Here is a 25,611-nt window from a genome sequence, read left to right on the forward strand (position 1 = left end):
GGGCGTGGTCAGTGAACGGTCGTCAGGGCGGACTCGGCGCTCCTCGGCGGCCTTCGTCTGGAGCTCGTGTGGGCCTCGGCTCCTCTTCGGGCACGATCGTTCGGCCTTCGGCAGGCCAGGCTCGGCTCTCCTCGGCTGCCTTCGGCTCCTCTTCGGCTACGCTCCCGGAAGGGCGCCCATGGAGCCGGCTTGCCGGCCTGCCATGGCGCCTCTGCTGGAGTATGAGCGGCAGCTGGTGCTGGAACTTCTGGACACCGACGGGCTGGTGGTGTGTGCCCGCGGGCTCGGCGCCGACCGACTCCTCTACCATTTCCTCCGGCTGCACTGCCACCCGGCCTGCCTGGTGCTGGTGCTCAACACGCAGCCGGCCGAGGAGGTGAGAAGCCGGAGACAGCGAGGGGGCTGAGGGGCTGAGTTGGGCGTCGCTGCTGGGGACGCAGCTGTGTCTGACAGGATCAGGGCGTCCTCAGGCTGCCAACTAAGAGGAAGTCCAGAGGAAGAGAAGAAACGTCCCGCCAGAGCAGCTGATGCGGTGGAGGGAGCCCCCGCGGGTGATGGACAGACCCCGCGGGCAGGGGAGGAGCCGGCAGCTAGGCCGCGGGACGGGAAGCCTGCGGGTGGCCGGCTGGGGGCTTGCCCTGTCGCGCGGTAGAGAGAGAAGGCAGGCGGCCTGGGGAGGAGAGTGGCCGTGAGCAAGCTGCCGGGGGTCTCATCTGGGTTAGAGGGGGCAGTCGGTGGCCCCGAGCTGGGGAGGGGGTGGATGACATCCCCTTGCCTTAGCCGTCTGTCGGTGTAAACATCAGCCCGCTTCCGTGTCCTGATTTTGGAGTCCCACCTGGGCTAAGGGACTGACAGGACAGGATGGCTCTGGGATGGGACCAGGGGAGGACTCCCAGCGGACACTGCCTGGGATAAGGATCTCCTTCCTCCTACCCCACCCCTGCCTGGACATGCTGGGCTGCACACCCGGCTTAGCCGGTCGCCGTTCTTGGGTAGTAGGCTTTTTTTTTTTTTAAGAGTTTTATTTATTTTTATTGCAAAGTCAGATGTACAGAGAGGAGGAGAGACAGAGAGGAAGATCCTCCGTCCGATGATTCACTCCCCAAGTGACCGCAACGGCCAGTGCTGCGCCGATCCGAAGCCAGGAGCCAGGAACTTCCTCCAGGTCTCCCACACGGGTGCGGGGTCCCAAAGCTATGGGCCATCCTCGACTGCTTTCCCAGGCCACAAACAGGGAGCTGGATGGGCAGTGGAGCTGCCGGGATTAGAACCAGCACCCACATGGGATCCTGGCGCGTTCAAGGCGAGGACCTTAACCACTACGCTATCACACCGGGCCCAGTAGTAGACTTTGAAAAGTTGATAATGACACAAGTGTGGTTATTTCTTGTTGTAAACCCAAAAATGAAAATAAGTCCCTAGTTAAATATCCACCTGTTGGTTGATCATCATGAAGGAGTAACTTAGTTATCTCTGAGAAAATTTAAACACCTGCAACTTGTATAAAAAATGCCTTCTGTTAAACAGCTTGCTCATCAAATCTGATTTAATTTAGGAGTATTTTATCAATCAGCTGAAGATAGAAGGCGTGGAGCACCTCCCTCGGCGAGTAACCAATGAAATTGCAAGCAACAGCCGCTATGAGGTGTATACACAGGGCGGCATTATATTCGCCACAAGTCGCATCCTGGTGGTTGATTTCCTGACCGATAGAATACCTTCAGATTTAATTACCGGTAAGAATTGAAATCTTAGCCTCCCCGCATATAAGTGTGTATAGCTTTGTGTTTGTCCCTGTGCCCAACTGAACTCCGAGCTAGAACCTTCTGTTCTAAGGGCATCACTGCTGTGTTCCACACGGTGCTGCTACCAGTTGGCACAAATACCACAGGCACTGTGGGAGCTCCTCGAGGTTTCTGAACTAAGTAGCTGTCATCACCCCTCCCCTCAGCAGGGCCACACCACCGAGATGTGCACTCTCGGGCACATCATAGGGATTACTGAGCAAGCCTACGTGGTAAGCGCCGACCACCTGACATGGCCTCCGGCTGCCACCGATGGGCGAGGTCACTGGGGGTGCCCAGGCTAGAGAGCCAGTACATGGCAGGTGCTTGACACATCTCTGGATGAGTGGCAGGCGGATCTAGTGTGAACTTCTTGTACTTCCAGAGGACACAGGGACACCGAAGCCCATGGTGGTCCTTTGTGCTGTCCCCCCAACCCCCGTCGTCTCAGATGCAGGTGACCCTCGGGGACAGAGGAATACATGCATGAAGGCAATGGAGCGTCTGATTCGTGGGGAACCGGCGCGGGGAGGGCTCTGCTCTTCTTTGCTAACATTTCCATTCGGCACAGACAGGCCTGGGCCTTGCAGTCACACTCTGGGGACTTTGAATTCTTGTGTTCTGCTTACAGAGTGAGCTCCTTCATTGTATGAGCCTCGAGGTTTCTTAGCCTTTAAACAGGAGATAGTGCCTGCTGGAGTTACCATAAGGATTCCGTGCGGGAAATACATTTCAGACAGTGCCTTGGTCTCGGTGAACTCTGAATAACCAAGAGCAAGGGAAGAAATAGGTTAGCTTTTTATAACCAGAAATCTGGATACATCACTTAATTCTAGGCTGTTTGGTGCTTGCTTTGTTTGTTGAAAAGATTTTTTTATTTGAAAGGCCAGTTTACAGAGAGAAGGACAGACAGAGATCTTCCATCCACTGGTTCACTCCCCAAATGCCACAAAGGCCAGAGCTGAATTGATCTAACCTGTCTCAAACCTGTGCCCAAAGGGGATACTGGTGCCCCAGGCAGAAGCTTTAGCCTACTGCCCCGTGGGACCAGCCCCTGTTTGCTGCTTAAAGCAAAAGTTAAAACCTTTGCTTTAATTTTTCTTTATGTTGATAAACTGGGGGACGATCCCACGGATCTGCCGCTAGATGTCAGTATTACTCTCTGAGTTGCAGCTCAGCCTAAGGAGCCTGGGAGCAGTGTGAACACCTAGTCTGGTCCAGCCCATAGGTGCTTCCTAATTTAAAGTGCCACAGGCCTTTTCCCTTGCTCACCAAGTCCCCAGCAGCCATGGAGCTGCTCAGCTGAGGGGAGTGCAAATAAATGCCAGAAATCAGTCCTTTTAAATTTTTCAACTCCAGGATTCCCTGTAAGAGCCTTGTTCAAAACTCAAAGGGACCACGTGGCAGTCCCTGGGCCTGGAACCTGTGGAAAGGACATTTGTACCCCTGTGGTCACCCATGCTTACTGTCACATCCTACCCGTGCTGTGGCAGCTCATGAATACCAGGTGACACCTGGAAGAGTGGGGCAGCAGCGTGTTTCCCTCGCTAAGGCTGGTCCTGGTGTCTCTAGAACATTTTCTGGGAAATGTTAGAGGAAAAAACAGTTACATATTAGATTTGGTGTACCCAGTGTTACAATTTTACATTTACCCAACAAGCATTTGAACTGACTGAAGGTGCCACAAGGTGGAGACGCCATGAATCCCTGAGTTAGGCTGCTGCTGACTGAAGCTGGTTTAGCTGTCAGGCGGGGAGGTGGCGGTGCGGGGAGGGTGAAATGCAGTCATGGATGCAATACTCGTGGCTCCGTGATCGCATCTCGTCAGCTCCCTGTGTCTGTCTGCAAGCAGCGCCGTGAAAGAGGTTTGTAAAGGGCCAGTTGGAGGATGGTCTGAGGTCAGGAGCCTAAGCACACAAGCAGGCGCCTGTGGAGCAGGAAGGGCGCCCCCGCCAAGCACCCTCACCTGCAAGGAGCGACCGGAAGGCCAGGCGACCGGAAGGCACAGCCTTAACACAGGGTGTAGACCCTTCGTCCTCCCACCTACTCACCGGGTGAGCTAGATCGAGTTGGTCTTCAGTAACGCCTCACGTGTAGAATTATCCAAGCATTCAACAAAGTAAAAATCCTGTAGGAGGACCTGACGCAGGACCTGGGTTATCGTTGCTTCTTACCTCCTTCCTCTTTCCGATGTCTGAGAGAATGACAGGCCATGGGAGCCCGGCGTTTTCATAAATTGAGATTCACATTTGCCTTCGAGTCCATTTTTATTATTCTTAACTTCGTGTGGCATTTCAACCCAGGCTAACAAAGTGTGGCCCTCAGAGTCCGTGGGGAGACTCCCCTCCAGGGCAGGGTGTTTTCCGAGTCATAAATGAATATGTACATCTTGGAAATCCCTGCTGACCTTCCAAGATAACACCATTGATTTTGACTACATTTGAAAAATAACTTGCTGAGCGAGAATAGATTGAGTTCCAGCCTCCTTGATCCACAATTTAAACATTTAGACTGAATTGATTTTGTTGAGCTCCGAGAAGGAGTCATCGTGACCATTAGGTGATGAGAACTGGAGCAAAAACATGGGAGTGCATTTTTAGCAAACAGCTTGATTTAGATGAAAATGACCCATCCTCACAAAAAAATTGGGTGTTTGAAGCAGACATGTCTGTGTCTTGTTTTTCCATAGCATGCCACTGTATGTAAAGGGCATGTATGTGTGGAAAATCTTCTGAATTCTCATTTTATAAATGAGGAAATAGGCATAGTTGTCCTTGGTTTTGAGATTCAAGATGTCTTGATCACCCTCTCTCCCCCCAAAAAAATTTATTAAATGTACTTGTTAAAGGTTCTCCTTTAAAATGGACTCATTTGCACCTTCTTTGCACATATCCTGACCTTGGGAATTGAATGGTTCTAGTAAGCAGTGGAAGCGTCTCTCGATCTTGGAAGATGGAGCTCTTTCCTGTGGCCCACATCCGGTTCTTGCTCCCAGCTGGCTGTGCCCACCTCCGCCCTGCCCATCTCCGCTCTTCTGTCTCCCTGGCCGTGCCCGTCACCGAACTGACCACTTCCTCTCCTCCCACCCCATCGGAACTGCCAACCACGCCCCACCACACACAGTCCTCCTTTTCCTTCTTGGATTCCTTGGTCTCCTTAGCTCCTGCAGAGTGTGGCCCTGTGAGCGCGGGGACTGACCTGGTTTTGCCCATTTTCAAGCAGGCCCCGCAGAAAGAGGTAGAGGCTGAGTGCAGGAGTGTGCGGAAGGGCGCGTGCAAGTGGCCGTTACAATTACGATCTCCCCCTCAGGCATCCTGGTGTACAGGGCTCACAGAATCATCGAGTCTTGTCAGGAGGCGTTCATCCTGCGCCTCTTCCGTCAGAAGAACAAACGGGGTTTTATTAAAGCCTTCACAGACAACGCTGTCGCCTTCGATACTGGCTTCTGCCACGTGGAGAGAGTGATGAGGAATCTTTTTGTGAAGAAGCTGTATCTGTGGCCAAGGTAAGTAGTGCGCATGGCAGCCATTCGTGAGCTCAACTCAGTAGCCCGCGCATGTCTTACTCCCTGTCATGTCAGAGTTACTGGAATTGCACCCAGCAGGTGCCAGTCAGACTTAGAACACGGCCCAGCACGATCACATGGCCACCTCCTTCGTGCTTCGCTTTCTTTATTTTTTCTTCCAAGAACAAACTTGAAAGGGGTGGGGTGCTTGAAAGGTGCAGCGCTGGAGGTGGCAGTGCCCTGTGGGATGAAAGGGCAGGGCAGACAAGGAGAGGTCTTCCTGTGCAGTTCACTTGCCCCAGTAGTCACCACAGCCAGGAGCCCAGACTGCGGCAGTGTCCCCCACAAGGGCGGCAGGGCCCAAGCACTCGGCTGCACCCTCTCCTGCTTTGCTGGGTGCGTTAGCAGGGAGCTGGACCGGAAGCAGAGCCACTGGGACCTCTTGGAATGTCAGCAGTGTGAGTGGCAGCTTAACCTGCTGCATTCCTGTTTGGTTCTTAAAAAGCAGACATTTCAACTTTGAACTTTCTGGTAGCGCATCAGATCCAGCCAAGGACAGTTGCTGTGGTCTTTCTTCTCCCTTTAGCGACATACGTGCACAACAGGTTTGGGGGGGCGTGCTTAGACTCACCCAGTATGACTACCACTTCCACTGTGAACACTGTCCATCAAGGAAATAGAGCGCTTAGAGTCCTGAAGAATTGGTCAGTTTCTAGGAAAAATCATAGTACTCTGTTTTCAGACATTTCTGCAACCTCTACTAATGTCTTGATTCTACGATACTATGTTACTTAAAGATAGTTACAGTGATTTCCATCTTAACCTACCCTAGTTCAGAGGCCCACAGAATGTCCTGTTCAGCCAGGGAGCGAGTGGAGTGTTGCGGGGCTCTGGTTTGCCGGCTACTCCCCCGAGCTGTCAGCACAGGAAGGTCGGCCTGGGCAGTGCAGGCACATGGGTGCTGTGGGCTGGGGAGGCTGCGCACACGGCACCGGATCTGGCCGCCCCTATTGTACATTGCTCCCACCCCTTGGGTTCCCCGTGTTCTGTAAAAGGCCGCTTGGCTCCCCATTGTGCTCGTTTCTTGTCATTGCATTTGCAAGAACTGATCAATAGGAGGTTACTGAAACTCCAGAAAATATCCTAAAAGCGTTTGTCTCACAGGTTCCACGTGGCAGTGAACTCGTTCTTGGAACAGCACAAGCCTGAGGTCGTGGAGATTCACGTCTCCATGACCCCGGCCATGCTCGCCATCCAGACCGCCATCCTGGACATCTTAAACGCATGTCTGAAGGAGCTCAAATGCCACAACCCGGCGCTGGAAGTGGAAGACTTGTCTTTAGAAAACGCTATCGGGAAACCTTTTGACAAGGTACCCTTTTTCTTTTCCTTTTAAAGTATAACTTGCTGTGTTGCAATTTTAAAGCATGCCAGTTACTTTAATATCTGCAATGTTCGCAGTAGGAATTTATTGTTATTTTAAAAAATAGATTGGAGATGATTTAAAGCATAGCATCTGGTTTACTGGAAAGTAATAATTTGTAATAGGATATGTGGATGGCGTGCAAGCCTAACTTTGGCTTTTGCAGTTATTGCAGTATAATCAAGAGGAGGAGGAATAACTTCTGCTCTGACATGACATTTGGATAGCTGCAGGTAGCAGAGTTTCATATCAGAGTGTGTCATAATTGTACATGAATATATAGTCTTTCTTTGGATGAAAAGTTATTTAGGTGAGTTTTCTTCACTGGGACATGTGAAACTTGCTGACTTAAAATTATATTCTGAATGAAAAAAATGACAAGACTTTAATTCAAGGAATTTTTCTTCTAATGAATTTTTAATCTTAGATTAATGTTAATAGTATTTTTAAAAAATTTTAATATTGATTGCATAGTTGATAGGGATGCATGCCTGGCTGGTTTGTTTTCCCCAGTGTCCGCAGTGGAGGAAGGGGAGAGGGGCCTCTGCTTGCTGTCAAACCACAGCAGCACCCAGGGATGGGGGACGGTCACTTGACGCCTTAGAGACCCTCATGCAGGGAAGAGTGTTCCGAGGGTGTATTTGAGTGATCTCAATAGCTCTGAAACACCCTTGGCTTCATTGCACCAGGTCTTTCCAAGGTCTGTTGGCTGATGAGGTCCACTTCAGTGCCTCTACACATCCAGACGCTTGCTGCAAAGCTTGGCCAGGAGAGTTGTCCAACCTGCTCTGCTTCCCATTCTCTGACGAGGCACTTGGCAGCCTTTGCTGGCTTGGATGAGCTGGCCATCATATCAGTATTAATGTTATTGAGCTGCAAATTCAGAAAAAGCTGACATTTAAAAATCTCAGGGTTTTTTTTTTTTCATATTTTGTTAGAACATTTTCCTGTCTTAGAATCAGTCTACATGTCATTGGAAATAATGCATAGTGATGTTAAAGGAAAGAAAATTGTAACTTTCCATTTCCTTTGCTTCCAGAAAGTCAGTTTACTGTGAAATATCGATATATTAAACTACTTTTATGTGTTCTGTTCCTGTCCTTCACATGTGTTTAGTGCATGTTGTTTTTTTCTATTCATATTCTTTTAACAGGATATGTATGTTCCTAGAAGAACAAATTTTGGCCTAATTATTTCACATCATTTCTGTTTACCATCCCTGACCAGTAAGAGCAAGAGCATAGTTTTAAATACTCTTAGGAACCACATCCAAATGTAGACACAGCTTGCAGTTTGTTTCAAATTCTAAACTTTCATAGATTACTTTGCAAAAGAAGCATAGAGTTCAGTGTCCCATTTTACACCGCGTCTGCCTGTGGTGCTGAGACATTAAAATATCTCATTTCATTTTCACAACTGTCCTCGTTTAGATAGTCAACTGTGTGGTTATCCAAACGCTACTCCTGCACAGGACTCAATTTGTTCAGTAAGATGCTGTCCAGGGATTGTGCTTCTGTTCATAAAAACAAATTACTATCTATTAGAGCTGGTCTCTGCCAACAGTAGTGTAAATATGGATGCTAGATTGACCATCTGGTCCAAAGATTTTTATGAATGCAATAGCATGCTGTGTGTTTGACAAATTCAATGTTTGTTCACTGAAACTTCCTAGCCAGTTCCTTGGGAAATAATGTTTTCGAGTTTATTATTGTAATGAGTTATACATCATATAAAATTTGCTTTAATCACTTTTACCTACACAGGGAATGATCTTTGTTGATTTCTGTTAGGAACAGCTGTACTGAACATACAAGGGACTTTAAACAGTTCCTGGGGAACACACACACACACACACTCACGCTTCCCCTGAAACGACTGACTCCTCCATAGTGTCATCACACCAAGTCCTGTTGTTTCAGACAATCCGCCACTATCTGGACCCTTTGTGGCATCAGCTTGGAGCCAAGACCAAGTCCTTGGTCCAGGATTTGAAGGTCCTACGGACGTTGCTGCAGTATCTCTCTCAGTATGATTGTGTCACATTTCTTAACCTCCTGGAATCCCTGAGAGCAACGGAGAAGGCTTTTGGTCAGAATTCAGGTGGGAGATGAAAATATGGATATTATTGTAGGATCTGATGTGAATAAAGCATTATGTGTTTAAGGAAACCCAGGTGTAGGGAGTGTTATGTATTAATTACATGCTATATGCTACAATTTCAAACTGCATTGGCTATTCGTGGACACAGATATGGTTTATTGATAGTTCCCTTCTACTTAGCTTCTGTATAATAATAAATATTCATGACCATTCTGAGGAATGGAATTTTGTTTCTAAAAGAGACAATGTTTAGTCCAAGCAGTCTCCAACTTAGAAATAGGTGGTGTTCTGGAAGTTTATTTGTGAAAAACTTACAGCAGACTTTCCCCCAAAGAGACAGCAAGGTCCAAGTCCCCAAGATGGGAGAGGTAAGGGACAGACACATAGGCCACTGGCCACTGTCCTGTTTCCTTCACTGCTGTGCCGTCTGCCACTGCTGGCATGTTCTTCAGGCCCTGTGAGTGCACGCAGGCAGTAACTCTTACTGCTCCCTCAGGAGCAGTCCTAAACACTCAACCACAATGTGTGGCCATTGGCGCAGGCACCGGCATTGTCACCTACCAACACTTGGGGCACCATCATTAGAGATGGCAAGATGGAAAACGGCCTCCCCAAAAAACATCTGGTGAGCTGCCAGGCACCTCTGGGACACATTTTAAAAACCACTGGCCTAGCCCAACCGTGAGAGAGGCCATAATAGTGGGAGAAGGGATGGCCAGTGGGAAAACAGGGTGGGGGGGGCGGTGCCAGTTGCATGTGTGGGTCATCCGGCCCTCTGAGGTTAGAGCGACTCAACCCTGAATTGAAGACTGTAACTTTTCATGTTAGGTTGGCTCTTCCTGGACTCCAGCACCTCAATGTTTGTAAATGCTCGAGCAAGGGTTTACCGCGTTCCTGATGCCAAGCTGATGAAAAAAGGCAAAATGTCTGAAAATATGGAAATAAAAGAAGGGCAAGGTATCCTGTGGCCTTAAGTCTTTGTCTTTCATTATAGTATTTGGTGTGGGAATACTCATCAAATCAAAGTAGACCTTAAAACTCCCTTCAATGTAAAAAACAAAGGCTCCTGCGTGAAGTGAACGTATGTGTGTATTTAACTTTGGACATACTTCGCTCCTCCCACGGACTGTGGCAGTTTGTGGCTCTGTTGGACACAAGGCACAGAACTAGCTTATATTGCCTTCTGTCTTTAAGGAGTTGTTTGTCACTGTTTCAGGAAACATTCTACAGGAAAAATCAAGTTTTTAGAATGGCTAGTCTTGGAACCCATTGCCACAGATTCCACATTACACATGCCGAATTTGAGTCTAGAGCCTTCCCAGTGCCACATAAAAGCTATAGATGGATTTTTTTCAGCTTCAAAGTGATTACTGTTTTGGGCACGTAAAGGTTTAGTGGAACATTTTAACATCTCCTTGAATTTCTTTTTTTCTTTTTTTTTTTTTTTTCATATTTATCTTTTTAATTTTTTTTTATTTTTTTTTAATTTTTATTTTATTTTATTTTTTTTTTCTCTTACAATTCTTTTTTTTTTTTAATTATTTATTATTTAACTTCAGTAATTACATTGTATTATGTGACACAGTTACATAGATACTTGGGTTCTCCCCACCCCTCCCCAAACCCTCCCACCATGGTGGATTCCTCCACCTTGTTGCATAACCACAGCTCAAGTTCAGTTGAGATTTCCCCATTGCAAGCGTATACCAAACATAGAGTCCAGCATCTTATTGTCCCGTCAAGTTCAACGGCTTCTTAGGTATACCCTCTCTGGTCTGATGACAGAGCCAGCAGAGTATCATCCCAGTCAATTGAAAGCTCCAACATACCATCAGCAAAAATTTACATCATTATGAATTTCTTTTTTAAGATGGCTTCAGTTTTTTGAAAGGCAGACTGACAGACACAGACACAGAGATCTTCCACGTGCTGGGTCACTCCCCGGACGGCTGCCATGGGCTAGCCTGGGTCACTCCCCGGACGGCTGCCACGGGCTAGCCTGGGTCACTTCCCGGACGGCTGCCACGGGCTAGCCTGGGTCACTGCCCGGACGGCTGCCACGAGCTAGCCTGGAGCTGGGAGCGGCACCCAGACCTCTCGTGGGGTGGCAGGGGTCAAGCTCGGACCACCTTCTGCTGCTTTCCCCAGCCATTGGCACGGAGCTGGGACATGAACCAGCGCCCTTACAGGAAGCCAGAGTCACAGGTGGTAGCATTACCCTCTGCACAATGCTAACCCCATCCCTTTTAACTTTTAAGGAACATACATAGATTAGAATGAAACTATTAGTGGATTTTATTCCCATAATTGCCTGCTTATTATTAGATATCAGTGTTTTGTTTTGTTTTGTTTTAAGATTTATTTATTCTTACTGGAAAGGCAGATTTACAGAGAGGAGAGACAGTGAGAAAGATCTTTCTTCTGTGGGTTCACTCCCCAGATGGCAAGAATTGGAACTAAGCCAGCATGAAGCCAGGTGCCTCCTCAGGGCCTCCCATGTGGGTGCTGAGTCCCAAGGCTTTGGGCCATCTCTGCTTTCGCAGGCCACAGCAGAGAGCTAGATGGGAAGTGGAGCAGCCGGGGCACAAACCGGCGCCCATATGGGATCCCAGCACTTGCAAGGGGAGTATTAGCCAATTAAGCCATTGCGCTAAGGCACGGGCTTGGTTAATGCTTGCTTTCTGAAGCCAACTTTAAAGCTCTACTTTAAAACTTAATTAAATACACAAATAAGGCAAATAATACTTATAGGAAGAAAGGTTTTATTGTTGCTTCATTTTATCCATGTCCAGGATTGTGGAAATCATGGGGTTTTTATAAATAATGGTGGACCCGGCTTTGTAGCCTAACGGCTAAAGCCCTAGTCTTGAATGTGCCAGGATCCCATGTGGGTGCTGGTTCATATCCCGGGAAGCCCTGCTTCCCATCCAGCTCCCTGCTTGTAGCCTGGGAAAGCAGTCAAGGATGGCCCAAAGCCTTTGGGACCCTGTCTGCATGGGAGGCCTGGAGGAGGTTCCTGGCTCCTGGCTTTGCATCAGCACAGCACCGGCCGTTGCAGCTGCTTGGGAAGTGAATCAATGGATGGAAGATCTTCCTTACTGTCTCTCCTCCTCTGTATATCTGACTTTGCAATAAAAACAAAACTTTAAAAAAAGGAAAGAATAGCTCCTGGCCTGGGATGGTGGTCTAATGGCTAAAGTCCTCACCTTGCGTGCACCGAGATCCCATATGGGCGTCGGTTCACATCCCAATTGCTTCACTTCCCTTCTAGCTCCCTGCTTGTGGCCTGGGAAAGCAGAAGAGGATGACCCAAGGCCTTGGGACCCTGCACTCACGTGGGAGACCCGGAGGAGGCTCCTGGCTTCAGATCAGCTCAGCTGTGGCTATTGTGGCCACCTGGGGAGTGAACCAGCAGATAGAAGATCTTTCTTTCTGTAAATCTGACTTGCCAATAAAAATATATCTTACAAAGAATAGCTCCTGTCATTCCATGCTGACTCCGTTCTGTGACTACATGGCACAGTTGGTAGCTACCAGTCACCTCCTGTGAGATGCATGTGCCCTTCTGTCTTGTCATTGTAAAAGCTGTGGCTTGATGTCTTTCGTTCAGACCCTAAGAAAACCTTGTTCAGCAAAGCAGATTCTGTCTGGCACTGTGAAGAAAAGACAGACATGTGGCATAGTGCCCCTGTTACATGTCGTTGGGGTGCTCGCTTCGGCAGCACATATACTAAAATTGGAACGATACATGTCGTTGGGAAAGTAGCTGGAATAATGGCCGGGTCAGGGCACCACGTGCAATGAAGCTCTCCGTTATTTCTCCACAGAGACAAGGAAGGAACTAGTCCTTGAATGCAGCCCGAAGTGGGAGGCGCTGACCGAAGTATTGAAGGAAATAGAGGCAGAAAACAAGCAGAGTGAAGCACTCGGCGGTCCGGGTAAGAAAAAAGGGCACGCCGACCATGGCTCTGTCTGCCAAGGTGATCCTGCTTTGCTGAGCCCTCTGTCAGACAGAGGATCTCAGGCCTGTCAGATGGGCTCTCGGATGCTGCTGGCGGCCTTGGGCCTGGCCTGCACTGGCTGTCACTTGCTCCAGGGTGAGTCTTTGTATATTCAGCAGGCAGGGTTTTTCACCAGCTGGATTCTTGTGCCTTCTATATAAAGTCCCAGCTAATCCCACCTTATCCCCAGCAGGCTTTACATCGGCAGGCCCCGGGAGTGAGGTGAGAGGTGTCTGCATTATGTCCTCAGCAAGTATCCTTCCTAAGAAACCTGAACTCCTGCAGTCAGTCACAGTGGCCCGGCCCTCCAGGAGCACTCAGCTCAGGACTGCTGTCTCCGCATTTGGCTGCACGAGTCGGTTAGCACAGGACACTAAACCTGGCCGGACATTAAAACATAAAACTGGGGGTCACAGACAAGAAAAACAGTTTTTTTAAAAAAAAAGTATGTGTCGAGTCTTTGAACTCCTATAAAGCAGCACAGGCAAGCACAGCGTCCAAAGTGTTAGCAAAAATCCTGCTGATCTTATCCTAGAACGTAGAATGCTGTCGTTCGGGATTCCAGCCGTGCCTGCCCGCTCCGGGGAAAGTGAAGACAATGGAGCAGAGGAGCCCGAGCGGCCGGGGTTTACACTGTGGTGTTTCTTTCCATGCATTTAGTTTCAGCTTGTTAAAGGCACACTGTAAAGACAGCATCCACATACTGAATCAATGAGCGCCTGGAAGGCCAGTGGACATGTTACTGCATTGATTTGCAGAGCGGTTTTTTCACCCTCGATTCTTTTAGCAGTGTAAGAGCTTACCTCTTTCTGAGCCAACCATGGCTGGACATTCTCTGTGTGTGTACACGTGTTCCCATTACATAAAAGAGTGTGTAAACATATCAAGAACAGTCTTCTTAGTTTGATCGAAGTGGCCGTGTTGTTTTAAATACTGCCACTGCATGAACTCAGTAGTTGGCCCGCCGCACCTCCTCTTCCAGGCACTGTCCCGGTCTCCACTGCTCATGTCAGCAATGTGCACAGGCTCGGCTAGCTCTTTATGTGTTACTCACATTGGTCAAATTTGTGTTTGTTTTTAGCTTTTCTGATGCAGTTTCTTTTCCCCTATAGAGTAAGTTTTCCTTGCAATCTCTTCCATTCCTGCTAAGCAAGAAAGTCATCTCCCTTCAGGGAGGTGGAGCGTAGTCACAATTCTGTGTGCCATGTACCCTTTGGCATTGGACTGCGTGAGCCAGGTGGCGCGTATTTTGGCATATAAGACCCTGTGGGAAATCATGAATTAGAAAGGGCTTCCTTACGACATGGCCTCGCTGTCCTGAGGCCCCAAGGAGTCCTTGCGGCTTTCTCGGGACTCAAACCCCCTAGAGAGGGGGAAGCGTTGGATCACCTGAGATCCTCTTTAAACTTTGTGCCACCACAGAAAGGCAGTGTGATGGCTCCTTGAGGTCAGGGACTTGGGGGATAAGCAGGCCGCACTAACTCGCCTTCTCCCACCTCAGGTCAAGTGCTGGTCTGCGCCAGTGACGACCGCACCTGCTCGCAGCTGAAGGACTACCTCACGGCCGGGCCCGAGGCCTTCCTGCTCAGGCTCTACCGGCAGGCGTTCGAGAAGGACAGCCTCGCCGAGGAGGTGTGGGTGAGACTCCGGAAGGAGGACAGTTCACGGAGGACCCGCAGGTCTCAGAAGAGACCCAAAGACCCCCCAGTCAAAGAGCGTCCTGCGAAGGAAAGGGCTGGCCGAAAGAAGAAACCAAAGTTGACCTTAACCCAGATGATGGGGAGGCCGGAGGATGAACTGGAGGAGGAAGGGGAAGCCGAGGAAGGCAAGCCCCGAGAAGTAGGCAGCAGCCCGGAAGGCAGCGTGGAGGAAGTGAGCCACGAGGAATTCGAGGTCCAGTTGTCGTCGGACGCTGCCTACGGAATCCTCAAAGAGCCCCTCACCATCCTGCACCCGCTCCTGGGCTGCAGCGACCCCTACGCGCTGACGCGGGTCCTGCACGAGGTGGAGCCCAGATACGTGGTTCTCTATGATGCTGAGCTCACCTTTGTTCGCCAGCTTGAAATCTATAGGGCCAGCAGGCCCGGGAAGCCCCTGAGGCAAGTCCTAGCAGCCGCCGAGGGCCTCCTAAGGCTGGCAGGCCATCACAGCTCGTGGGTCCTTCACCGGCCACGGAGGTGTTATTCCAGTGTGTGCCCGTTCTCTGGAAGCTCTCCTTACACAGGCTGGTCGCATTCACTTAGTCTTACTTCTGATTACTGACCAAGCAGGGAGTTGGGTTGAAAGGGTGGCAAGCATGGGGCAGAAGAGCCAGCCCGGGGACGCACTCGTGGCCTCCCTACTGGCTGCTGCCCGTACCATCCCATGTGCTTTGTGAGTCGGCATGTAGCTTGTGGCGTGCCGTAGCTGAGAAAGTCTAGGAAATTTGTGATGTTCCAAGTTCTACCAACAGTTTAATCTAATTAAAACTTGGCTAACTAATTCTGATCTTCTAAAATGCCTTTCCTATAAATTGTAAGGAGTAGGACTAGATTACATCCACATTAAACTAAAGCATTTGTGGGAATTACTGGCCCAAGGTTTCTTGAGTTTCAAGACGTATCAGATGAAAATCTTCAGAAATATCAGGCTAGCAAAGCGATGCCTCCCAGAGAATATAGTGTTCTCGCTCTCCAATTATCTGAGGGGAAATAAACAGCAAAATTAATATCCTGAACTCCATCTGAACCAAACAGAGAGCCAAAAGCAACCTCCCAAGCAGCTTGACTGCGGCCCATCCGCGCAGGGATGAATGGGGGAGTTGGCTCAGAAGTAACGCAGGCTGCAGGACTCGCTGAGGCTGGGAAAGCAGTGACCCACGGGCGACTCTGTCCTGCTCTGCTATTGATCCGCTCTGCAGCCAGGCCCCGTGTGCCAAGCTGCCCCTGCCCTGGGCAACCGGGGCAGTGAGCTCTTTGGGAACAGAAGGTCAGAATCAGGAGGGGCCTGGGGATTGAGCCACTCTCTCTGCCGAAGGAAGGCTGAGACCCAGAGACGGGGGCGCATGGCACAGTGCAGAGACATGTCAGGGAAGCGGAGAGCCAGAGAGGAGAGCGCCTCCGCTGGCAGGTGTAGGCGGGGGCACAGGATGGGCTTGCTCCAGCTCCGTGGGCGACAAGCCACATAGAGAAGCAGGCCCTTCCCGAAGGAAAATGCGAGAAACTGAGACAGCCACTAAAACCCCCTGTCTTGCCTGCCACGGGTTTGTGCAGACTGGCAAGATTTAGGCACTGCCTGTGAAGAGAAAGGTGAACTAATGTGAGCTATCTTTTTTTTTTTATTATTGGAAAGGCGGGTACACAGAGAGGAGGAGAGACAGAGAGGAAGATCTTCCGTCCTATGGCTCACCCCCCAAGCGGCCGCAATGGCTGGAGCTGAGCCAATCCAAAGCCAGGAGCCAAGAGCTCTTCCGGGTCTCCCACGTGGTGCAGGGTCCCAAGGCTTTGGGCCATCCTCAGCTGCTTTCCCAAGCTACAGGCAGGGAGCTGGATGGGAAGCAGAGCCACCAGGATTAGAACTGGCACCCGTATGGGATCCAGGCACATGTAAGGCGAGGACTTTAACCACTACGCTATTGTGCTGGGCCCTAATGTGAACTTACATAACCTGGTTGTTTTTTTTTTAACTGTCCACCTTTTTTGTCTTCAAAGATTTATTTTGATTTGAAAGAGTTAGAGGAAGAGAAGGAGAGGCAAAAAGAGGTCTTCACTCCCCCAAATGGTCGCAGTGACCAGAGCTAGGCTGATCTGAAGCCAGGAGCTTCTTCCACATCTCCCATGTGGTGCAGGGCCCAAGCACTAGGGCTGTCCTTTGCTGCTTTCTTGGGCACGTTAGCTGGGCACTGGACTGGACGTGAACTAGCCCGTAGGGATTGCTGCACTGCAGACTGCGCCATTACGCGCTGTGACACAACACCAGCCCCTGTCCAACTTTTTAAATGTTTGCTTGGCAGAGGTGCAGAATAAACTGGAGCAGCACAAGCCCTAAGATTTTGTGGGCTTTTTTTTTAACTTGTTTATAGTTATAAAGAAATTATTCTCTCCTTCTAGTTACATTTCAGTATTGATTAATCTCTGGTCCTCCTTTTGGCAAAAGAAAATAAAAGGAAACCATGTGATAATGAGACCTTCAGCAGGTGGGCTTTGAGCAGCGTGTGTGACCACTGGAACCGTGCATGTAAACAGCTTCAAGCACTCTGACTTGCCAGGGCCTCGCTGAGCCTTGCAGGACAGCAGCGGACAGGAGCGGACAGCAGCGTGGGTTATTACAGCCTAAAGGATTCTGTCTTCCCTTGCAGGGTTTACTTCCTGATCTACGGAGGCTCCACGGAGGAGCAGCGCTACCTCACGGCTCTACGCAAAGAGAAGGAAGCCTTTGAGAAGCTCATCAGGTGAAGCCCGGAGGAGAAGGCCAGGGAGGGGATGGGGCCCAAGAGGGTCCCCTGCAGGTCAGCCCAGGGTCGCACCTGGCCCCCAGAGCAGGCCCCTGCAAGGCTGTCTTGTACAGCGTTCCCGGTCCATTAGCAGAGAACTGGAACCATCCGCTGCCCATCCGGGAGGCCGTAGTCACAGGTGGTGGTTCCACGTGCTGTGCCACAGCGCCTGCCCGAGGCTTCGTTAAGTTCGAAGGCATGGCATTGAGAAATGAGTGGGAACTGCTGAGAAGACACTGTGGTTCTCTGATACAAGGAGGAGGTGGTCAAAGGTAACGAGAGAGTGGATTTTGAGAGGTGCGTAGGGATTGAGTCAGAACCCTCCTTCCGCTCTCTGCAAAAGCTCTTTGAGTTTTCTCTGAATTGATTGTCGCCACGTTACAACAGCATTGAGATCAGGCTGTGGGTGTTCATGGCAGGGCTCCCAGGCACCTCCCGCAGTGAAGGAACTCAGGAGCCAGGAAAGGTGTTGACAGTGTGACAGATTAGAACCAGTGCAGGGAAAGGGCAGGGAGCAACGTCCAGGGAAAGCTGTTGGAGGCTTGCAGGTGCCAGGAGGGGCATGCTTGATTGTGTAGCAGCTGTCTGCCAGCACTGCGCCCTCCCCCAGCCCACCTCGAGGGCCCGAGCTCCTGTCTGGCAGATGCAGGGCATCCCCATAACTGGCTTCAGCGCCCCTCCGAGCAGAAACAAGCATCCATCAACCGTCAGCCTGAACTTTCAAATCAAACTGGTGATGGGGGCCCACGGCCTCAGGAACCCTCTGACCAGACAGAGTATCCTGATCAGACCTCACCTGGAGGGAGCCGCCCTCATGGCCCTGCACGGTGCTGGAGCCGGAGGAGCTGGTTGGAACGCAAGCAGGTGGCCCCAAGGAGGGCAGGGAGGGCTTTATACTCCAGGTTTTGTTCACAAAGCCGCCTCTTCTCCAGCCCAGGGCGCCTGACCCATGACAGCTGGCAGTGATGAGGTGCTGGGGACTCCATGTCACTCCTGGTCTATGCAGGTGATGCTGCTAACAAGAGGGACTCAGCAACAAGACATGGACAAATCCTGCATGTATCGGAAATCTCACTTGAGGTGCTGGCGTCATGGCATGCAGGTCAAGCTACCACCTGCATTGCTGGTATCCCACAGGGCGCTGAGCCAGGTCTCAGCTGCTCCATGTGGATCCAGCTCACTGCTAGTGGCTTGGAAAAAGCAGCAGTGGTTGGCCCAAGTAGAGCATCGCCACCTGCTTGGGAGACCTGGAAGAAGCTTCTGGCTTCAGCCTGGCCCGGTCCTGGTCATTGTGACCATCTTGGAAGTGAACCAGCAGGTGGAAGATCTCTCCCTCTTTTTCTAATTCTGACTTCAGAATAAATTTACAAGGGGAAAAGGGGAAAAAAATCCCAGCAGAACCTGGGCATGGCTATGTCCTCTGTCACATTTCAAATGATAGGGCATTTGCTGCCCCAGACTTTAGTGTATTTTGTCTACAATCTGTCATTTATTTTTCTCAACTGCCTCAGTGGTGACTGCCTATTTACTGTAAATAAGTCGCAGCCATGGGATGTTTACATCATTTAGAATTTTGATATTTATTTTCCCAGAAAAGTTGGGAAATCTGAGAAGTGTTTGTTTTGAAAACCAAAAATATTTGAGGTGTGTTTCTAGAATAGCATTTGCACTGTGAGAAGACACTTTGCTTTCACTAAGATGTCTGCCCGATGTTGTAAGAGCAAAGGCCCAGGGCTCGGCAGCGTGGCCTGGTGGCTAAGGTCCTTGCCTTGATCCCATGTGGCTGCTGGTTCTAATCCCGGCAGCTCCACTTCCTCTCTGTCTCTCCTCCTCCTCTCAGTATATCTGACTGTGTAATAAAAAATGAAAAAAATAAATAAATCTTTAAAAGAAAAAAAAAAAAAAAGAGCAAAGGCCCAGCCACCATTCAACCAGAAAGGAATGACCTAGGCAGACTGACAGGCAGGACTCATCTAGCTGGGTTAAAGACAAGTTAGTTACAAGGGAAGAGATGGTACTGCTAAAAACAGATAGTAAAATGATCCCCGGCTAGAAAAAAATCGGTGTTGGTACCCCCAGCATACGTTTTTCAAGGAGGTCACTGCTTTTCAAAGGAAAGATAAAAATGGTTTGAAGTTTTACTGTTAGGAAATCTGATCACAGAGGGAGGCATGTGGCCTGGCGACGAAGATGCCAGTGAGACTGCCCATGTGCCCTCTCGATGCTCGGGTTCTATCCTGGGCTCTGCTTCAGCCGGGAGCAGTGTGGGCATCTGGGGAGCGGCCCAGCAGACCGGGGCTTTCTGTCTGCTTCTCAAATAAGTAAATAAGTGTTTTAATTAAAAACGCAAACTTGAAAGTGTTTAAGGAGTCTCCTGCCTAGACATAAAGCTCTTGGAAAATAGGAATATGAGATGCATTTATTTCAGTGCAGAAAAAAAAAAAAATGGAAATCCAGGCACACAGTAGGTCTTCAAAAAAAATGTTTATGGAAAATGCATGTCACGAAAAGACTGTGGATTTCAAAGCTGTTTTGTCCTCACAATTACCTTGCAATTCCATTTTTCCATGAGCTTTTTGCAGTACCCACATATGTGTTCATTTTATTAATTGTTAACCTTCATATTGCTGATCATTCTGAACATATCTCAATATAAGTGATTTAAATAACTTCTTTTAACTGTAGCCTTACAATTTCAGTAATGTCTCCGTGACATTTTCTTACTTGCTTATTTTGTGTCTCAAAACACTTGAATAAAAAATGAAAAGCAAAAAGACGTAAAATTCTGTTCCCTCCTACCACTGTGGCCCATAGGGATTATTTTCAATATTAGAATTAACAGAAGATTGGAATCTAAAGTTTGAAAAGTAGCTTTCAAAAAAAAAAAAAGAAGAAAGAGAAATGCGTGAACTCCTTTCTCCTCCAGAGAGAAGGCCAGCATGGTTGTCCCTGAAGAGAGAGAAGGCCGAGACGAAACCAATCTGGACTTGGCAAGAGGCGCTGCGTCCACAAACGCTCCCACAGACACGCGCAAGGCCGGTGAGTCCTGCCCTCGCCAAGTCTCTCACAGCCTCTGCGCTCACTCTGTGAGGGCTTGCTTCTCCCTGGCAGAGATTGGGAGGTTGGGCACAGGCTGTACTTGTGAAGATCTGCCTAGGACAGGGCCACGTAGCCATGCAGTGTCTGAGCTCAAGTCCCAGCCCCACTCTGAGCTCCAGCCTCCTGCCGTGCGCACCCTGGCGGGCAGGGGGCCTTAAGGGCCGGAGGGCCAGGCTGGCTGGGCCCCCACTGCCATGTCAGAGCTCCAGTCTGAGGCTCAGTCACCCCCCCCCATGCCTGCAGTCCACCTCCCTACTGATGAGCCTGGGATGGCACTGGAAGATGGCACGAGTGTCCAGGCGCCCCAACCCACCGTGTGGAAGGCCCATACTGACTTCCTGGCTGCAGCCTCTGCCAGCCTTGTCATGGCCAGCATTTGTGGAGTAGACAAGGAAATGAGAAGCACATTCTCTCTCCCTCTCTCTCTCTCTCTCTCTCTCTCTCGCTCACTTTCTCTCGCTCACTTTCTCCCTTTGTTCCTCTCCCCCTGCCTCTCCCCTCCCTCCCTCCCACTCCAAAGTAAGTGAGTGAGTGAAGACCAGAAACAAACAGCGTAGGTTGAGCCCAGGCCAGGCTGCATGCCTCGGCTCTGCGTGCTCCCTGGCCCGGCCGCTGAGTCACCTGTAAGGGGACCTGGGCGGAGCCCCGGGCAGCCTGTGCCAACGCGGCATCTGAGTTGGCTGGCTGAGACTCAGAATGTGCCTTTGCAAAGCCAGTTGACTCACCTGGCCACTGAAGGAAGCTTCTCCTCCCTTGCTCTGCCTCTCCCCTCACGCACTTGCCCTTGTCACTCCCACTGTCTAGTGTGTATATACATTATTCTGTGGTCCTCCGGCACTGTGTACCCTCACAGTTGTGTACTGTCCGCTTTGCTGAGTTCCAGGTGCCCTGTAGTCTAGAAGTCATCGTTTTCCTTCTCCCCAGAGTCCCATTTTCCTGTGGCAGCAGCTGGTATCAGATAAGCTTGAGGAAAGCACAGCAGTTGGGTTTGTTTAACCTTGGTGAGGTCAAGTACAGGTCAAGCAGTGAGTTTGTACCAGCATTGGCGGGGCACGTGTAATAAACTGATGGAATTATAGCTCCTTATGAAGGACTATGCTATTGTAACAGTGTGGGGACCATAAGTCAGGGGGTGGAATTTGGAGGGGGGAATCCCAGACTCTATAGAATTATACTGTAAAATTCAAAATTCAAACTAAAAATTAAAAAAAAAAAACCTTAGTAAACCTAAGAATAATTTCAACGGGCCAGAGCTGTGGTGCGATGGGTTAAACTACCACTTGCAGCATTAACACCCTGTGTGGGTCCTGTTGGGAGTCCCCGCTGTGCCATGTCCCATCAGCTCCCTGCTAAGGCACCTGGAAACGCAGCAGATGATTTCCCAAATGATTGGACTCCTGCAGCCACGTGGGAGACCTGGAAGAAGCTCCTGGCTCCTGCTTGCAGCCTGCTTGGTGCAGCCCTGCTCATCGTAGCCATTTGGGAAGTGGATGGTCTATATTCTCTCTCTGTGACTCCGCCTTTCAAATAAGTTAAGTAAGTCTTTAAAAAAAGAGAGAAAGAGCCCGAGGTTATGGTCCCTTGCACCCCTGGACGAGACCTGGATGTGGGTTCTGCCTGCAGCCTGGCAGCCCTGACTGCAGCGTGGAGCCGGAGAGTGAGCCAGCAGACGGGAGGTCTGTCTCGCTTACTCCCACCCTGCCACTCTCATTCTTTCTGTACTTCTGCCTTTCAAATACATAAGGAGATCTTTTTTTAAAAAAAAGTTTAGAAATTCAAGTAGCAGTATTAAAATAATGATAGTTGCTTATTAAAACTTGAGGTTCACAGGCCATTGAGATTCATAATCTCTAGACACTCAGTCTGGGAGTGAGAGGCCAGCAGCAAGCTTGGGACGGAAGTCGGTGGGCCTCAGGCCACAGCTCTGGGCACATGTGTCTTTTTTGAAGATTCTTAGTACCCCAGCCAGGCTGGTGACATTATCTTATCAGGAAGCACAGCGTGTGAGGCAGCACAACGGGAGGCGAGGTGAGCCTTGGGTACAACACACAGAGCTGTCGGTAGACGTCCGTCCTTTGGAATTCCGTCCCTCAAGCCTCTGTTTGCTGTCGTTGCTGGAACCAAGCACCGCAAACAGTGGCATGAAACAGCACACGGTTGTTATTGCACAGTCCTGCGGGTCAGGGCTTCCCCGCACCCCGCCTGCCGGCCACCCCCAGGGGCTAACTGCTGAAATTCACATCTCCAACACATCATTGTTACTTGTCATCTTTGAGAGTCCTTCCCCATAGCCTTCAAGTGCCACCTCTTGTCCCCAGGTGGCCAGGAGCAGAACCATATGCAGCAGAGCATCGTCGTGGACATGCGTGAGTTCCGGAGCGAGCTCCCATCGCTGATCCATCGCAGGGGCATCGACATCGAGCCTGTGACCCTGGAGGTCGGGGACTACATCCTGACCCCAGACATGTGCGTGGAACGCAAGAGCATCAGCGACCTGATCGGGTCCTTGAACAACGGCCGTCTCTACAGCCAGTGCGTCTCCATGTCCCGCTACTACAAGCGGCCCGTGCTGTTGATCGAGTTCGACCCCAGCAAGCCCTTCTCCCTCACATCCCGAGGTGCCTTGTACCAGGAGATCTCCAGCAACGACATCAGCTCCAAGCTCACACTGCTCACGCTCCACTTCCCCAGGCTTCGCATTCTCTGGTGCCCCTCCCCCTACGCCACCGCCGAGCTGTTTGAGGAGCTGAAACGCAACAAGCCACAACCCAACGCAGCGATGGCCCTGGCTGTGACAGCCGACTCCGAGACCCTGCCCGAGTCGGACAAGTACAACCCTGGCCCCCAGGACTTCTTGTTGAAGATGCCCGGGGTCAATGCCAAGAACTGCCGCTCATTGATGAACCGCGTGAAGAACATCGCGGAACTGGCCAGTCTGTCCCAGGAGGAGCTCACGAGCATCCTGGGCAACGCCGCCAATGCCAAGCAGCTGCACGACTTCATGCACACCTCCTATGCCGAGGTGGCATCCCGGGGGAAAGTGAAGAAGTGAGCCACGGAGGCCGGCCTCTCATCCCACGCCTGCGCTGTCCGCCTGCCCCGTGTCGGCCAGCGGAGCTCACTGTCTGCGACAAGCTCGGTGCTGATCTGCAGAGCAGAAAGTGCTTAGAGGTTCTTTCCCCAGGGACAGGGACCAGGATTCCCCTCACTCCAGCCCCTCGAGGTCATCCTCGCTGTCCCACGGCGGCCCCCGCCCCAGCTTGCACTGTCTCTGCCAGGCCCTCGGGCACCCAGCCCTACAGGGGGTGGCAGGATCAGGTAGTTTCTGCAAGACTTGGTTTGTGCAGGCTCCTTGAAACCTAGCAGAAATGTGTTTTTCCTATGCAAACAGTAAGGCACGCAGTCATGTTCTCATCCTCTGTCTACACAGGGCCCTCTGTCTACACTCACAGGATCATCCCTTTGCCATTTCCCCTGGCCAGTGCTCCACACCACGTCGTCTTCAGCTACACACCTCCTCCACCTTGTAGTTCCTGCTCCTGCGAGACCGGCCAGCTAGGCTTCAGGTCCCATACATGTAGGTAGCGTGCACTACACCTTGACTGTTCAGAACCAATATTGCCAAGGCACAAAACAATTCACCTGCTTGCAGAACAGGCTGGCCCAGGGAAGAGCCCTGGGGCTTGGCAGTTGCTACAGCTGAGTCAAGTCCAGGGAGCGCCCTGTCCAGATGGCGGTCATGGACAGCTGCAGGAACCCCTCCCTTCTGGGCAGGCCCATGTTGGGAAGGAGTTTTCCTTCCTCAAGTTGAGATAAAGGACTGCAGGTAGATGAAAGCGCAGTGCACGGACTATGTACAAGTTCAAGAAAAAAAGAAGTATGTATTTAAAAACCCCTAAGGAACACAATCTCATTTGGAACCTACTTCCCGTTGATTTAGGGTTTCCTTTTATGGATGTGAACATACAGGGTATTCGTAGCACCTTTGTACAGTTTTTAAACTTTTCTATTTAAACATTGACATGCACAGCGATGCCTAATAAATTTCCTACCTCAAGAGCTGGCATAGACATGAATTCAGCCAGCCATGATCCCATTGGAATGTGTCATCAATGTCACCTGGTTTTTATTGTTTGTCACATTGACGGAGAGCATGTGACACAAAATCATCTTCAGCAAAAGTAGTTTTAGCTGAAGACCAAAAAAATTGAAGTCTTCAACTTTAACAAAAAAGATTTTTAACTGCCTTTCCAAACTTGGCTCTCATGTTGGCGTCTCGATGTGGCCGTGCTGGGCCGTGGATGTGGATCAGTAACTGCGGACGAGGCTGTCAGAGCTGGACTGGTTTTCCTGGAACTCGGCCACGTGACACAGAGGATGGCCGCGAGGACAGGAGCCCAAGATCAGTGGAAGGTGGGAGAAAGATTCGCACTGCAGCTTTTGTCCCGGGGTGAAAGCAGAAATGCGGAGTGGTGCCAGGCTGAATTTGCAGGCTCCCTTTGGGGGTGTCTGCTTCATTGATGAGTTCCCTCAGAGTGTCCAGGCACACGGGGACAGAGGGAGCCCTGCAGGTGGTGCTGGTCACGAGGCCGTTCCCGTCCAAGCCTGTTGCTGTGGCACACACTGTCCCCCTTTCCTTCCTTTTCCGGTCCTTTCATAACGTGGGAGGCGGCCCCTGAGCTGGCAGTGTGTGATCGGGACTTGAGGAACAGGTGCTTCCCAGAGCATCCAGTTCAAACAGTCCTTGTCGCCTGGCAGAGCATCGATAGCAGGCTTCCTTGTGCTCAGGCTCAGTGGCTCCCACGTCCTCCTGAACACTGGAACACTGCCCGGGCATGCGTGAGCTGTGAACGCGCATTGCCAGTGAGCTCCGAAACATCCTTACAGGCAAAGGCCCCTCCCTGGCATAGCCCCTGCCACTGGACGGGGCAGGCTTTCCACATACCCGGCAGGTGGTCACCCTTCCCAGGTTTGCTCTTTCTGTTTTTGTTGTTTTATAACCTAAGGGTTTTTGATGAACTAGGAATTCATACAGTTGCAAAATTAACATACTTCTTTTCTAGCATCATTTTGTTCAACTTTGCCTTTTTTTCTCTAAAAATAGTAAGCCTCCAGTTTACATAGGAATTCATGTTTAGGTTTTTAAAAAGCTGGATCATCATTATTGTTACATTTTGCAGAACTTTTGCATAGAAATGTGAACATATGAAATATTGTAAGACATCATT

General features: G+C 50.3%; 1 protein-coding gene across 1 annotated transcript; it reads left to right on the forward strand.

Moving 5' to 3' along the window:
• Positions 1 to 24,884, forward strand: ERCC4 (ERCC excision repair 4, endonuclease catalytic subunit). Its single transcript, XM_004586772.3, has 11 exons — positions 1 to 376; positions 1,556 to 1,736; positions 5,094 to 5,289; positions 6,454 to 6,661; positions 8,632 to 8,812; positions 9,641 to 9,769; positions 12,640 to 12,750; positions 14,315 to 14,912; positions 17,150 to 17,242; positions 20,211 to 20,323; positions 22,702 to 24,884. The coding sequence occupies exons 1-11, from the start codon at positions 179 to 181 to the stop codon at positions 23,433 to 23,435; spliced, it is 2,742 nt and encodes a 913-aa protein (XP_004586829.2). The 5' UTR covers positions 1 to 178; the 3' UTR covers positions 23,436 to 24,884.
• Positions 24,885 to 25,611: the final 727 nt, after the last annotated feature.

The sequence above is a fragment of the Ochotona princeps genome, chromosome 24, assembly GCF_030435755.1.
Source record: "Ochotona princeps isolate mOchPri1 chromosome 24, mOchPri1.hap1, whole genome shotgun sequence".
Lineage (NCBI taxonomy): Eukaryota > Metazoa > Chordata > Mammalia > Lagomorpha > Ochotonidae > Ochotona > Ochotona princeps.

Bases quoted from the DNA above. Each gene is read 5' to 3' on its own strand.
- ERCC4 (XM_004586772.3), top strand. From the start codon at position 179: ATGGAGCCGGCTTGCCGGCCTGCCATGGCGCCTCTGCTGGAGTATGAG. The intron at 377-1,555 runs GTGAGAAGCCGG...GATTTAATTTAG, and splicing joins ACACGCAGCCGGCCGAGGAG to GAGTATTTTATCAATCAGCT. The intron at 17,243-20,210 runs GTGAAGCCCGGA...TTTCTCCTCCAG, and splicing joins GCCTTTGAGAAGCTCATCAG to AGAGAAGGCCAGCATGGTTG.